The 14,426-nt window shown below is 33.1% G+C and overlaps 2 protein-coding genes across 6 annotated transcripts in view; one reads left to right on the forward strand and one right to left on the reverse strand.

Moving 5' to 3' along the window:
* The first annotated feature begins 62 nt into the window (after positions 1 to 62).
* Positions 63 to 6,452, forward strand: LOC129927459 (zinc finger protein 605-like). 2 transcript variants are annotated; one of them, XM_056036803.1, is made up of 2 exons: positions 63 to 135; positions 2,643 to 6,452. In XM_056036803.1, the coding sequence occupies exon 2, from the start codon at positions 2,667 to 2,669 to the stop codon at positions 5,106 to 5,108; it is 2,442 nt and encodes an 813-aa protein (XP_055892778.1). In that variant the 5' UTR covers positions 63 to 135; positions 2,643 to 2,666; the 3' UTR covers positions 5,109 to 6,452. The 2 variants fall into 2 exon arrangements, with proteins under 2 accessions (XP_055892778.1, XP_055892777.1); XM_056036802.1 differs by lacking the exon at positions 63 to 135 and adding an exon at positions 153 to 305.
* Positions 6,453 to 10,289: 3,837 nt separating this feature from the next.
* Positions 10,290 to 14,426, reverse strand: part of LOC106061351 (putative phosphoenolpyruvate synthase) — a 40,893-nt gene continuing 36,756 nt past the window's right edge. For all 4 annotated transcript variants that reach the window (XM_056036794.1, XM_056036795.1, XM_056036793.1 and 1 more), the window contains 4 exons: positions 13,271 to 13,347; positions 12,860 to 12,962; positions 11,580 to 11,654; positions 10,290 to 10,818 (listed from right to left, as the gene is read on the reverse strand). In XM_056036794.1, the coding sequence (XP_055892769.1) occupies positions 10,730 to 10,818; positions 11,580 to 11,654; positions 12,860 to 12,962; positions 13,271 to 13,347 (344 nt within the window). In that variant the 3' untranslated portion in view covers positions 10,290 to 10,729. The remainder of the gene's footprint in view (positions 10,819 to 11,579; positions 11,655 to 12,859; positions 12,963 to 13,270; positions 13,348 to 14,426) is intronic.

Consider the following 14,426-nt stretch of genomic DNA (forward strand, 5'->3'; position numbering starts at 1 on the left):
TGACCTGTATACATTTTTGACATATAGTAATAGATATAGATACATACTTGACTACATAGGTCTGTGGTTATTTACTTTAGGAAATTACGTCGTATTTTTCATTACGTATTCCCAGAAGAGTATCTCTTATTTCCGGTGTGTAGATAGACCTATCTTACTTAGATCTAGATCTAGAATTTATTTAGAGACTAGACTAGAGTAGAGATCTAGAAATCTAGATTTGCATTCTAGATCTACATGTTTACCGTTTAATCAATATAGATCTAAAATTTAGAATCCTTCCCTTAAAAAGAAGTTAATCACATGTAAATTTAGAATTTAGTGTACTCAAGTAATTGAATGTAGCTTCTAAGCTTGTAGCATTGAATTGATCATTAAATCATTTGTGATGATTGTATTGTAACTGTGAGTGACTAGAAAATCTAGATCTAACTCACACTAACTGTTACTTGTACTTACTCTTTTAGTAACTTTTTCAGTTTTTTGTAGTTCACTCATTGTCAGATTCTTCACTGACTTCAGTCACAAAAACAAAGCCACAAGTGACAAGCTTCTCACCATAATCAATTATAATCATCTTAAGTCTTAATAATTAGATTTAATCTACTACTAGAGCCTAGAGACACTAGAGTAGAGAGATAGCATCTAAATTAATATTATAGGACAGTAGGCAGCAGAAGATGTCAGATGATAGCCCGCACTGAGGCAGGATTAAGATATAACTTAAAACGTCTTAGACCATTGATTATCAAAATTATTCTAAGCCTAATATTAATATTGCATACTACATGAGTACATGTTATGATATGGCCAAGAAGCCAGAAAAATGAGTATAAAAGTCATTGAGTGGTTAAGGCTAAGCACTTGGCTTCTGAACCTGGGGTCTTGGGTTCAAATCACACCTTTCAGATCTTGTGATCTATAGGGCAGATGATGTAAAGGTCATCTGTTTCTGTGACCCATGTTTAATGAGGGCTGAGGGTATCTTGTGGCCAGCACAATGACCAACCGCATTTCCCCAACAAATGTCAGGTACTCATTAGAGCTGGGGCTGGGTGGACCTAAGGATTCTGAAATTATAAATCCCAGTCTTCACCAGGATTTGAACTTGAAACCCCTCAGTTTGGAAGCTACTTGTGCTTTACTACTCTGCCACAGGACCTCACTATATAAAGGCTTGTAGTTAAGAAATAAAAATAAAGTTAGTTGCTATTGATACTAGCTTAATGATGAGAGTTGCTGTACATGGTGTACTATACAAAACATTTCTATCACAGCACTCTCTAATATTACTCAAAACATGTTTCAGTTTTATACTTTGGAACATTAGTAACATTAGGTATTGTCTTATTCTGCTCTGCCCTGTACTTAGGTGAAACATTATCTATCTGTCCTTATGTGGCAGCTTTTAGAAAGCATCATTTTTCTTGTAGATTGGGTAAGGGTTCTGTAGGTCAGGATATTTTTGAATGATCACTTTCTCCTTCGCCCATTTTCGGCCAGTTTTTCTTCAGTTTTATTTCCCTCAATAAGTGTGTGCTCTGGTAGGCATTGCAAAGTTTAACTCATTATTTTGTTTCACTAAATGTCATTAGCAACAATGAAAGAGTCATGTATTTAACCTGTTTTCATAGCAATTTTTTCTTGGCATAGTGGACAATGTAATTTCACTACATTTTATTTATATTGAATTTTATAAAAGAATCAGTTTTATAATAACCAAAAAAAAAAAGAAAAATCAATCTAGGTAGTTTCCTTAGCCTGCCTTAGGTATTATTAGTATTATCTTAATATAATATTGCTAACATATAAACACTTGCTTTCGCTGTTAATATGAGAGCATTAGCTTTTTGAAAACAATAATTTAATTAAATATTATCCAGTAATATGTTGGCCATTATGATTAAATTAATTTTAATAAGTTTATCTTAAAATTAATTCAAAATTTCTTTTGCAAATAGTGACTGATACTGATAGCAAATATTTGTTTTAAAATTAAAATATTGCTTTTTTTTAATGCATTGATTTGATTAGTTTTTAAATGATTTGTAAAAGAAACTTTAAGATTTTGAATAAATCCTGTCAAAACAAAACAAAAACTTATTATTACAGCACAAAATTTCACTAATGTGCAGGCTAAAAAAAGTGTTATTCCAGTTAAATATGAAACTTAATGCAAGTCAATTGTCTGACAAAATACTTTGTTATATATATATTTATGTAATTATTTGAAATGATTATAACCACCTTTTTCACAATTTGCCTTTTTCCTAATTTGTTGGAGAGAATCAGCTGTTATCACTTAACTAATGTCTTTTTTTTTTTTAAATTTTTCATCTTGTATATATGGTATACTAGAACATGATTTAACATAATATGCTTCAAATAAGTATAAACATTGTATATAAATATATATAAAATATTTAATTAAATCTTATACATTGTTAGTATTTCTTTTATCTTCTGTAATTAACATGAGAAAAGTATTTTGTGTTTTTAAAAAATTAAAACTAATGTTAATTTTTGCTTTTGTCAGAAATAAAATTTGTGGGAAAAACTAATAATACCAATATAATAAGGAGCTCACTTTAAACTAAGTATTTGGTTAATAATGCATTTTTTTTTTCTTTTTCCTATTTCAGGAAATGTTTGAGTAATCTTCGACAATGAATCCTACTAAAGTTGATATTATAAAAACAAAGTTATTACAATCTGGCGATACTGTGCACTTGGTCCCAGATTTTTCTAGAAAGCTCAGTCTTGTTGATGCTGAATTGGAAGAATCAAATCCTATCAGCCCTGCAGTTCTATCTGGTGTCCAAGAGAAGTCACAGTCACCACCAGCAGTGATCAAGAGTTCACCTAGCTTAGATAGACAGGAGTCTGATGTGAACGCCAGCCCTGTCAACAAGTTTGTTTGCTGCTGTGGTGAGAAGTTTGAAAAGTCTGTCCAGATAGCTTCTCACAAGCGATGGTCCTGTAAATTTAAGCAGAAAACTGCCCAGTGTGAGGTGTGTGAAAGTTGGTTTGCCACAGATGTTGGGCTGAAACGGCATATGAAGCATGCCCACGGAGGCATTGTTAGCTGTGCCAACTGCAATTTGCGGTTTCCGACTAAGATAAAGCTGACGCGGCATTGGATTGAAGCTCACCATGATGAAAACAAAGAGGGATTCAAACAACTCAAATGCTTTGTGTGTAATGATACAAACTTTGATAGCAAATTTGAATTGGAATGTCACTTGGTTGTTCATAAATATGAAAAACACCATAAGAAAATAGCCAATCAGGGACTGTGGACTCATTTTGCACCATATCATATGCCTTTTATGCGACCACCTTTTCCCCATATGTCAAGATCATCTTGCCAGTTCTTCCCTCGACATCCTCCTCCGATGCCCACTCATTTCCTTCGACATCCACCTCCTTTTTTCCCCCCGCCTTTTCCACTACCCCAGTTTCCATTCCCTCCACAAGTGTTTAACTCTTCAGCGCCTACGCCATCAAGTCAAACAAAGGATTCTCTGTCGACTAAAGAAACAGTGGCTTCACCCCTTCCCCAGGAGAGCTTTCCTGAGGACAAAGTGGATCCTTCCAATCCAAATCTTACTGCTAACTTTCCTCGTCATGACCATGTTTTTGATGATTATGTGGTGCTACCCCCATACTTTCCTCAGCATCACCATCATCACAAGAAACATGGAAAGCTGAAGTGGAAAAAATATATGAAGCTTATGATTAAAGGGAAAGTGCCCATGCTTTGGAACAGTAGACAACCGCCCTATGCCAAGGAAGCTGATGTAGAGATGCCATCTAATGCAAATGCCTCAAATGATAAAAGCGATGAACAGTCTGAATTTAAAATTGCTTGCAAGTTCTGTGACAGCATTATCCAGAGAAATAGAATCAACTGGCACCAGCGCAGGGAATGTCCTGTTCTGGCTGTACACAAATGTGGTGTCTGTGACAGAGTCTTTAGGAAAAGGCATTTCCTAATTCGGCACATGCATGAGCAAAACCATTTCACTGCAGACAGCCAACCAGCCTCTACTGCACCCTCTACTGATATGCAGTCGAGCAATTTATCAACTACACAAGAAAAGTTAAATTCATCTTTGCAATTGCTTAAAGTTACAGAAACGGTTTCCACTGTTACTAATAAGGGGAATCAGAGTAATATGGAGTTTAGTACAGAGGATAAAGAAACTATGGCTCCACAACTCATGGAAGATAAAAGCAAAACCAGTGTAATTATTGAAGATCGAGACATTCCGAATAAGTTTCAGTCTGAATGCTGCGTCTGTAAACATGTATTTTTTAATAAAGCTATGCTATGTGACCACTTAAGGGGACACATTAGCCAAATACTTACCATACAGAAAGTACATGAGTGGACTTTGAAGTCTTCAGATTATTTTTACTTGGGCAACCCAGATGAGGAACAAACAACGGCAACAAGCAGTAGCTGCCTGGACACAGAAATCACTTCCACGACGGAATCTTTAGTGCCAGAAAATAGCACAGATTTGTCTGACTTAAAATGGACTAAACCGCACACAAAACGAAATAGCCACCATGCAAAAGGTGAAATGTTGCTGTGCGAATTCTGCAGTGAACATTTTTCTTTCAGGAAAGATCTCCACTACCACATGGAGACTCAACACAAGGACTGTACTCTGAAATGCCCTCTGTGTAAGAAGAAGTTCAGTTGGAAGAAACGGGGCAAATTTTATGAACGGCACTTGAACTCTCATTTTGGGGTCAAAGTATTTAAACACAAGTGTGAGGTGTGTGGCAAGACATTTCTGGAGAACTCAAAGCTCAGGGCTCACATGTCTCTGCACAACAATGACCTTCTCCATCGCTGCTCAGTATGCCAGAAAGGGTATGCAAACAAGTCTAGCCTTGTGCGTCATGAGCGAATGCATAAGGGGATAAAGCCGTACCAGTGCGAAACATGTTCAGAGAGTTTCATGGAGAAGAGAGAGCTGCTGAGGCACTCCACTGCCCACACGGGTGTCGCACCTTTCATTTGTGGTGAATGTGGACAGGGCTTCACGCTCAAAACCTCATTGGTGTCTCATTTGAAGAAGAAACACAACAAATAAACTATTCATTCTAGGAAAAAGAAATGTGCAAAAGCATAATAAAACTGTTGTTAACTTCAATTTTTTAAAAGGCTTATAGTCTTTCACAAAGATATATATATACTACAGATATCTATCTATATTATGTATAACTATTTAAATAAATAAACATATATTTGTCATTTTTGTAAATCAATAAGTATAATAGAACAGCTTGGTTATTCACACACATATATGATTGCCTATTTTCTGGAAGAACTTTTATTTGAGTTATTTGGCATTGATGTTAACCTGAAACCTACTCCTACTAAACTTGAACAGCTAAGATTATTTTGCTATCCAGGCTGTGGTCCTTAAGTCTGTAATAGGATGATGTCATCAGTTGCTATTTTAAATCAGAGATTTTATACCACCTATCCCACCAGCCACAATCCTCAACTAGCATCAGCTTTATCTAATAGTTGGCTTGGTTACATATAGACTCTCCTCTCTTTCCATTTTTGTCTCAGAAACTGTAAAGCCATTGATGTATTTGACCTCAAGAGATTAGTTAACGGACAACTTTGTGATTTTACAAATTTTGACTCTTGATATGTGAAGCAGAGATGTAACAGTAGTAAGGTATTAGAATTCAAAGATTAAATATGAATATTACACATTGTGCAAGATAAACAATTTATTTATTTTTTAACATGTAAAAAATTATTTGAAATTAAAATGATTTTTTAAAACTTTTTATTTTGGATATTGAATTTTAAACTGAACATTTATTCATAATGAACATTTTTTGTCACCTATTATTACATGCAATATTAATTTTAAAAAATCAAATTTCGTAAAGTTATTACTTTTTTATAAACATTTTAATAATAGTAATGACATGCCTTGTATTGATATCATTGCTACTAATAAATAAATATATATTGTTTTATGTTTTTTGTTTTTCTGATAGACTAAAATGGATTCTTGTATTTTTTAAAGTGTGCATTCCATTTATTTTTCTGTAACCTATTTATCAATCTTCTAACATAACTAGCTGATACCCATTCTGCGCTATTGTTTAAATAGTTGGTATTCACTCTGAAACCCCTCAAATAAAACACAGCTTGTCTTACTATGCTCCCCCAACATAATTTTCTAGCCCTCAAATTGTATGACCTTTTTTTTTTTTGTCTCTTTCAATGCTACAAATGAAGGGCCTCCAACACCCTATGCACACACACTTCTTAGGCCCACCAGTTTGGCTAAAGTATATTCTGATGAAACAGCTTTCCTTGAATTCTAAATGCGCATAACTATACCTGATACCCATGCTACGCTTCCATCAAAATAGTTGGTATATGTGTATATCGCCTTGAACACTTTTAAATCAAATTTTTAAGCCAAATTTTCTAGCCCTTAAATTCTATAAATCCCCTTTATCTTGTCTCTTTTTCCTTCAATCAAACATCCCTCAAACTCATATTAAAGAGAATGCACAAACACTTATTAGGCCCATCAGTTGTAGCCTTCTAATCTATCTGCATTATAATGCCCCCCCCCTTCCCTTTTTAAATAAAATTCCCTTCCCCGAACAAAAATTTTTTTTTGCCCTTGTATATTCAGTGGAACAATCAGTATTACAATAATATCTCTATACACAATTTAGTTCACTTTTATATTCATTTTTATTATGTCAGATCTAGAGAAGAAATTTGTGTAGAATAAACCATCTTCAGAAACCTTATTATACGCGCCCCCCCCCCCCCCCCTTTTAAAAAAACCCACACACACTCACACTTTTAATAGGTTCTTATATTCATGGTCATAGTCAATTTTTAGGATTTTTAATTTCGAAGAGAATTAGATTTGAGATGTAGATATGTGAAGAAATAAATAATGGAACTTAAAAAAAAAACAACCCCAAAAGTGCTTAAAGCTGAAGAAATTATAGCTTTGTACTTAAGATATTAAAATTTTGTCTTCCAAAGACATATTTGGAAGAAATTGCAAATAAAAAATCATTTTCACTGTGGTTTTGATCTTGAAAATGGCTTAGTTGTGCTTGGCCTTAGTAATAAAAGACTAAATTTTTGGATGTTATCGCTAATGGCAAGTGATTATTATGAGTGGTCATTACCAAGAGTTGTATATCTGTAGATATTAACATGTCCATTAGAACTGCTTTAAATTATTGCTAAACTTGCCTTTAAATAAAGCAGAACAGAAAGAGTAGTTGTTTTTACTTCTTAGGGTTATTGTTAAAACAAACAAATAAATTATCAATAAAAGAATACATTGAAAGTCTTTCATGAATGATTGGATAATTATTTTTGCTCTGATTTTTTAAAATGTTTATAATTTTTTTAAAAAAATTGGATATCAAATCAAATTGTGATCTTCAGACGTTAAGCTCATCTGTAACTATGACTGACAGAGTCATGACAAACTGCCTTTACTTTCCCAATGTCAGTCAGATACCTTTATTGAATCCTAAGACTTCATAGTCCTGAAGCAAAGCGCTTTTCCGCTCCACTATGCCCCTTTCTTTCTCTCGTCTCTCTCTCTCTATATGGGTCTGTGACTAGGTAGATATATATATATATATATATAAATAGGTGAAGGTCATTCAAATTATGTTTATTTTTTTTTAAAGTTGAGCTGTTTTTTCATGAGCATTATAAATTGATTTTATTTTTATGGCTCAATTAATGAATTGTATTTTTTTTTATTATAATTGAGTTGGCTGTATTACCTTTATATTTTATTTCACTATGATTTCCAGACAACTTATATTATGATGTGGATCTTCCATATATCTGGCTGTCCCATCTTAGAAACTGCTAATTAGGTGCTATTTTTGAACATACATATAAACAAAGCGTCAGAGAATGTTTTGAACTTTTTCTCATACCAGTATGTCGTTAGATGTACCAAATCAGTTTTCTGTCTGACTCAACATCTTAGCCATCATTCCAGTCAGTGCCTATTTATTGCAGGTCTTCACTGCATGCTGACCATGGAGTGGTCATTGCCCACTTGTCTCTTTTACATTGGATTATGCATATGCAAAACTCATCCAATCCATCTAACCTGATTCTCTTTTTTTCTTAATATTACAGTAATGACTCATAATTCATTGCACCTTTTTGATAGTCCTCCATGTTTCACTGTCATTCTTAGCAATCAGAAATATAAGACATTTATAAAGGAATCATAATCAGGTACTTCAATCCTTTTCGTTGTTCTGGCCAACTGCTGCTAAAGTATTAATCAATTATTCAGTTTCAGATTAGTTTTCACTTATTTGTAATGTTCAGATCATTTCATTTTTCTTCTGGCCATCAAAGATAAAACTATATCTTGACACCCAGCTATATGTCTCATTCTTTAGGTCATCACAAGCTCATGCATGTTCCATTTCACACTTCTTGGATGCACAGTTTATTTCAGTAATGGTACAGCGGTGGTCCAGCCAACCACCAATTATTAAGTACTTATTTAATGTTTAAAACGTACCATCCTGACCATTTCTACATACTTCTTAAAAAATATTGTATTAATAATAGAAACTACTTGTTGGCCACGTTTAAATAAACAGAAAACATTACTCATTTTCTTTAACAAATAATTGCATTCTTTCTTTTGTGGTATTAAAAAATAGTTCATTTAAAGAATCTAGTTTTGGGTATATCCAATTGAAATGATGTGTAGCCAGGACAAAACTATTGTATCTTGTGTGCATGTAAAAGGAGAGTATTTTGTGCCTTGAGATCAAGGGGAGACTATTGAGCACTTCGAATGTAGTTTGTGAAATTGAATGAACAAATGGATAAAAATAGTTTATTATAAGAATTGTATAAATGTCTGGCAATAGTTGTCATTGTTTTTACTTTATTGTATAATAATCAGAAATGTGAATCATTGAGAACTAAAAAAATTTCAATGGATTAAAATTATGCAAGCAATCTAGACTTGTGTGATTTGTATTAATATATGTTTTGCACAAGTCAGTACCAAATTCTAAAAAACTCATGAATAATGTTTTGGTTGTATAAAATATAGTTTTAATCAATCGTTTTAGTTGTATAAATAAAAGTTTTGACCACATGAATTTCTTAAATTGGACAAACTTCTACAAAAAGGAATATATAAGTCATAATTTTAGAGAACAAATTCAGCATTAGAAAACATATTTTCTATTTTTTTGTTGTGTCAATAAAGTAATGTACTTTAAAGTAGCACTGCAATTTAAAAAATGTAAGGTAAAATAAAAAAAAAGGGACATATTTATTAAGTCTTATTTAAAAGTTGTTCTTTGTTGACTGACACTGAACACAAGGCTAAATTTTTCATCGTAACACAAACACACATCAAACGGACAAATAACTTCTACACTTAAATCACATTTCAGCTTTAAATTTCTATACATCTATAAAATTTTTGTGTTAGCATATAGCTTAAATCTTATTTTTTTAAGACTTCAGGCCAAACTGTCGGATTTACACTCAGTACACAAATAATACATCTGGAAGGACACCAGAATGCCTCCAGTTAGACCATCCTTTGGGTTATCCACTAACCAGGAGGTTCACAAATGTTCTAAAGCATTGTCAACAGTGTTCAAATTATATTTTGTAGAGACAAGGCTCAAATAATTCACATTGAATCAATGCCATGAAGACTAAAACATGGTAGGAATGATGAATATCAATATTGGTATACATAACAAAGTTAAAAGGAAAAAAAATTATAGAATTAAAATGAATATTGATGCTCCAAAGGTGTACAGGAAATAAAAATACTTTTTTAAAAAACGTCATGTAATTAATTTTGTAATAGATCTACAGTTCTAGACTAACAATAATAAATTTGCGATTAGAATATCAAATATTTTCATCGATTTTTTTAGTGCAATTTTCATGCTTTTAGCTTACTCAGTGTGGTCAATTTTTACATACATTAAAGAAAAACTTGTTTACTCTTCAAGGGGACTAATTTAACTTATACCACCACATCTGTCAAGTACAATATTTTCCCTTGTTCAATACCAAACAAAATAATTAATTCCCAATAGTTAATTTATTAATTAGTAGTTGTTGTTTTTTTTGTTTTGTCAGGTACAAGAAATAATTGTGCAAAATTTTAACCTTGGTCCAAGATTTGGTGTGGGAGAAATTACATGTACAAACTTTTTACCAGACAGTGTTAGTTGACATAATCTTTAAAAAAAAATAAATTTGATTAAAATCTTCATTAAAAAGTCATAGGCATATTAAAAGAAAAATTCTAGAGATCCTTCACCATCTAAATCAAACTTGATGGACAGTGACATTGACCCAACAAACCCACTACTGGTCTTGTCCAGTTGATCATTGATACATGCTCGGTATTGCTTATTAACTTTTTGAGTACCGGTAAATACAAATATACACCAGACTAACAAACAAATACCAGTATAAAAAGATGTGTTCAGCCTCTATCTTAATTTTAGCACTGAATTTCAGCATTTTATTGATGGCTTGTAGTGCAAGTGTAAACAACAAATAATAAAAAAAAAATTAACAACGATGCACTGGTACTTTATATACAATATTTCGTTACAAGAATATTATTATTAGGTTGTTTTTAAATTAAAACATAGCATTGCACTGAAAATCAAATCAACTTTGGGACTTTTGTTGCTCCTGATTTGTCTTCACATCCAGACGTTTGATACTACCCAAACGTCCATCTATCAGCAACTTTTCACCTGTTGAAAAAAAATAATTATGAAATGTCAGCTATCTCTCTAACATAAAAAAGTAAATAGACTTTTATAATCTTGTATCATTTTTATTCAAATCAAGTAAGAAATCAGTAGGCCTAAGTTTATGTTATTCAGAATTTAATCACAAAACTTTTGTGTTACTTGAAGTCTGATTTCACAACTGTGGTGTCATTGCTGCAGTAGGTCAACTGCTATTATTAGTGGCAATGCCTTTGATACAGAAGTTTAATGAGGAGTGCAGTGTTTCACTTGACTTTGCAAACCCAATTGCGACCTGCATAATTTCTTTTCATCTTCTCCTTTCTTCAACAAGGGCTTCTCTTTGCATCTCAAATTTAGTCCTGCAGCCTTTGTGAGAGCTCTCCAGCTGTCTCTTTCAAAGGCCATCTAATGCCAGTTACTTTTTTTCTATGCCAGTTAGGGCAAAATAAAGCTCAAGGTGATCTTAATAGTGTTTTCGGGGATTGCCTTTGCTGTCAAAAGATAACTAGTGCTTCTATACTTTTCACAACGGCCTTCTGCAGAACATAGTTATTTTTAATGTAGTATTCCCAGCATAAACCCATTATGAAGCAAAGGCACTTTTGAGTTTGAGGAGCCTTAAATGCCAGGTCTCAGAGTCATACAAAAGTGTGGTGAGAACCAATGCTTTATAAACATTGATTTTTAATGCTAGGTGAAGAGCCAATTTAATCCACAAATAAATAATTCAAATGAATAATAAATTTAAATTAAAACAATACCAGTTCTAATAATAGAAGTAGCACGAGGGACGTTGACAACACAAGGAATGCCATATTCTCTGGCCACAACTGCACCTGAAAATATAACAAATTTACACAAAATGTTTTACACCATGCAATAAAATGTTAAAATGATAATTAAAAGAAACATAGCTGAAAAAACATCATTAATAATATTGTTACGATCTTCTCTCCTACTCAGGCCTTCTGTAAACACTGCTAAACACAACACAATACATCAACACATGAAGAACCTGACAACAAGAGCTCCACAATAATCTGGTACTTTAATAATGAGTGAATAAGTAGAAGACAGCCAATACGACACAATTGGCAACACATCAACACATCACCGTACACAACTCTACTGTCTCTATCTCTTCCTGGACTTGTACATCAACACATGAGGACTCAACCAGGACTGACTTCATGGCCGACTAACAGTCCCGGTCTCGACGCTCCGGTCTTGAACTGCCGCTTTCTTACACACGGTGTCACTCCTACATGCAGGCTTTCGATCACATGACCATAACATTGGTCATATCTGCGTGTAATCGTAGTACTGTCCCTTGTCCATGGCCCCGCTGACCTGAGTGATTCACGTGTGTGTCAGCTGAGCCTATAGTTAACCCTTTTGCGCCGCCAATAGGGTCATAACAATATATTCTACTTTATAAGCATGCCTATTATTTTATTGTTGATTCCAAGAATTATGTTATATAAAACTTTTTTTTTCCAAGTTGTCACATTAATGAGTAGATATTGTGTGATAACTTATCCTTGAACCCTGTTTACTAAAAAAAACCCTGCTAATTGTACTTAGTGCAGTGTAAGGAATAGTTAGTCACAGCTAGTGATGCAAGAAAGGACACATATCGATGAAATTACTCCTGGTGCCATTATATAACCTCTTGATGTATCTAGATTTTACTAGTTCTCTTTAAAAGTATTCAAAGGAGAGTTAGCCATCTGTTGAGGTTCATTTTTTCAGACATCTAGTTGATTCATTTAACTTGTATATAACTAGTTTGGCTTAACAAATCTACTTATTTGATTTCAGTGTCGTCATTATAACTCAAGTGATTATTTTGTTGGATGTATAATCAAAGTATTTTAGAGTCTTGTCATGTTTATGGGAGAAAAATGGATCTGCTACAATCCATCATAACTACTAAAAATTCACTCAAACTAAGATACAACTTGTCATATATCAATCCAGGCTTCTAAAGATCTTTACAAGCCCCCCCCCCTTTTGATTATTTGTGAAAATGAAAACTTACCATGTGATATCAAACCTCCCATCTCTGTGATGAGACCTGCAATCAATGGAAAGTATGGAGACCAGCCCACATCTGTACTGCTCACAACTAAAATATCACCTGCCTGAAATAAGTCAAAGAAAAAGAAAAAAAAATTAACAATAGACAAGTAATACAGAAATCACAAAACAAATAGTAGACTAATAATATTTATAAATACTTACAAATAGTTGACAAACAAATAATAAAACATATTAGATAAAGATAAAATAGAAAAGATTATAATAATAAACAGATTACAATACAAGTAATTGATAAATCAAAATTTTCTCTCTTAGTTTATCATGCTTACAAACTTGATAGGGAACAAAGCTTCAAGCGCACAATGATGACATTTTCAAGGATATCAATATTTAAGTTGGATTTAATTACCTTTATCACAGAGGCTTGTTCAAGTGTATGTACAACCTGGGCAGGTCCAGTTACTTGACCTTGACTTACAGGCATTCCTGGAGCAAAGACATTTGGAACAATCAAAGCTTTATTTTAGAGCCATGAAATTAAAAAAAAAAGCTTTTCAATATTGCAATAATTCTCACTCATAATTCAGTTTTTACAAATGAGAGTAAAAAAAAAACATCTACAATATATACAAAAAGTTGGCTTAAACACTCATAGCAAAAATTTTAAATACAAAAATATTTGTTACAATTATATAAGTATTATGTGGTGTACAAGATATGAAATCCTTTTAACAAAAGAAGATCTTGAGAGCAAAAGACAAAATTTATGATGGATTGTGTAATCGGAGACCAGCATACAAAAACACTTTTATGAGTACATGCCCATTTTATTCTTCTCTATATAGGCCAACTGACTTTCCTGTCAACTAGTGCATTCTTTTGACATGTCAGCAATATAGGTCCCTGGGTTACATTAACATAAGGTGGCAGACAAAACAATAACATTTAGTATCACAGAACCATTTTTGGCAGACATGAGGTAATGTCTAGTAGATAGAGTGTATAAATATTTTGTTTATTGAGAATAACATTATATAATATTTCATATTGTGCATTAATCAATATGTCAAAGAAGTAATTGTATTCAAAAGTTTGTTAGTAATAAAAGTATTAAACAGAACTTTTAGCTGTGTTTTTGAAGAGTCATTGAAAGGCGAATTTTAATGAGATCTAAATGTTCAAGTCTTCAATGTCAACTGAAGGTGATTAGGAAAATGAAATAATACTTAAACAACCAGTAATTTAAGGAAGAGGCAGAAGCAGTATTTGTCCTGTTACAATCTTGTTGCTAACAGATGGAGTGAGTTGATATAAAAAAAGGTAAAGTTTTCCTTTCAGACATTGCAATCTATAGGGCAGATAAGGTAAAGGTCATCTGTTTCTGTGGTCCACAGTTAATAAGGGTGTCATGTGGCCAGCACAATGCTGACAAACCGCCTTTACTTTTCCCCCAACTATTGTCAGGTACCATTAGAGCTGGGTGGACTCTTAGAGGTGCCCACATATCCCAAAATTTAAATCCAAGTCTTTACTCTCAGCCACCATGCCTTCTGGGGTGACCATCA

This window comes from Biomphalaria glabrata, chromosome 7 (assembly GCF_947242115.1).
Source record: "Biomphalaria glabrata chromosome 7, xgBioGlab47.1, whole genome shotgun sequence".
NCBI lineage: Eukaryota > Metazoa > Mollusca > Gastropoda > Planorbidae > Biomphalaria > Biomphalaria glabrata.

Excerpts from the sequence above, each read along its gene's own strand:
- LOC129927459 (XM_056036803.1), top strand. The coding sequence starts at position 2,667 with ATGAATCCTACTAAAGTTGATATTATAAAAACAAAGTTATTACAATCT.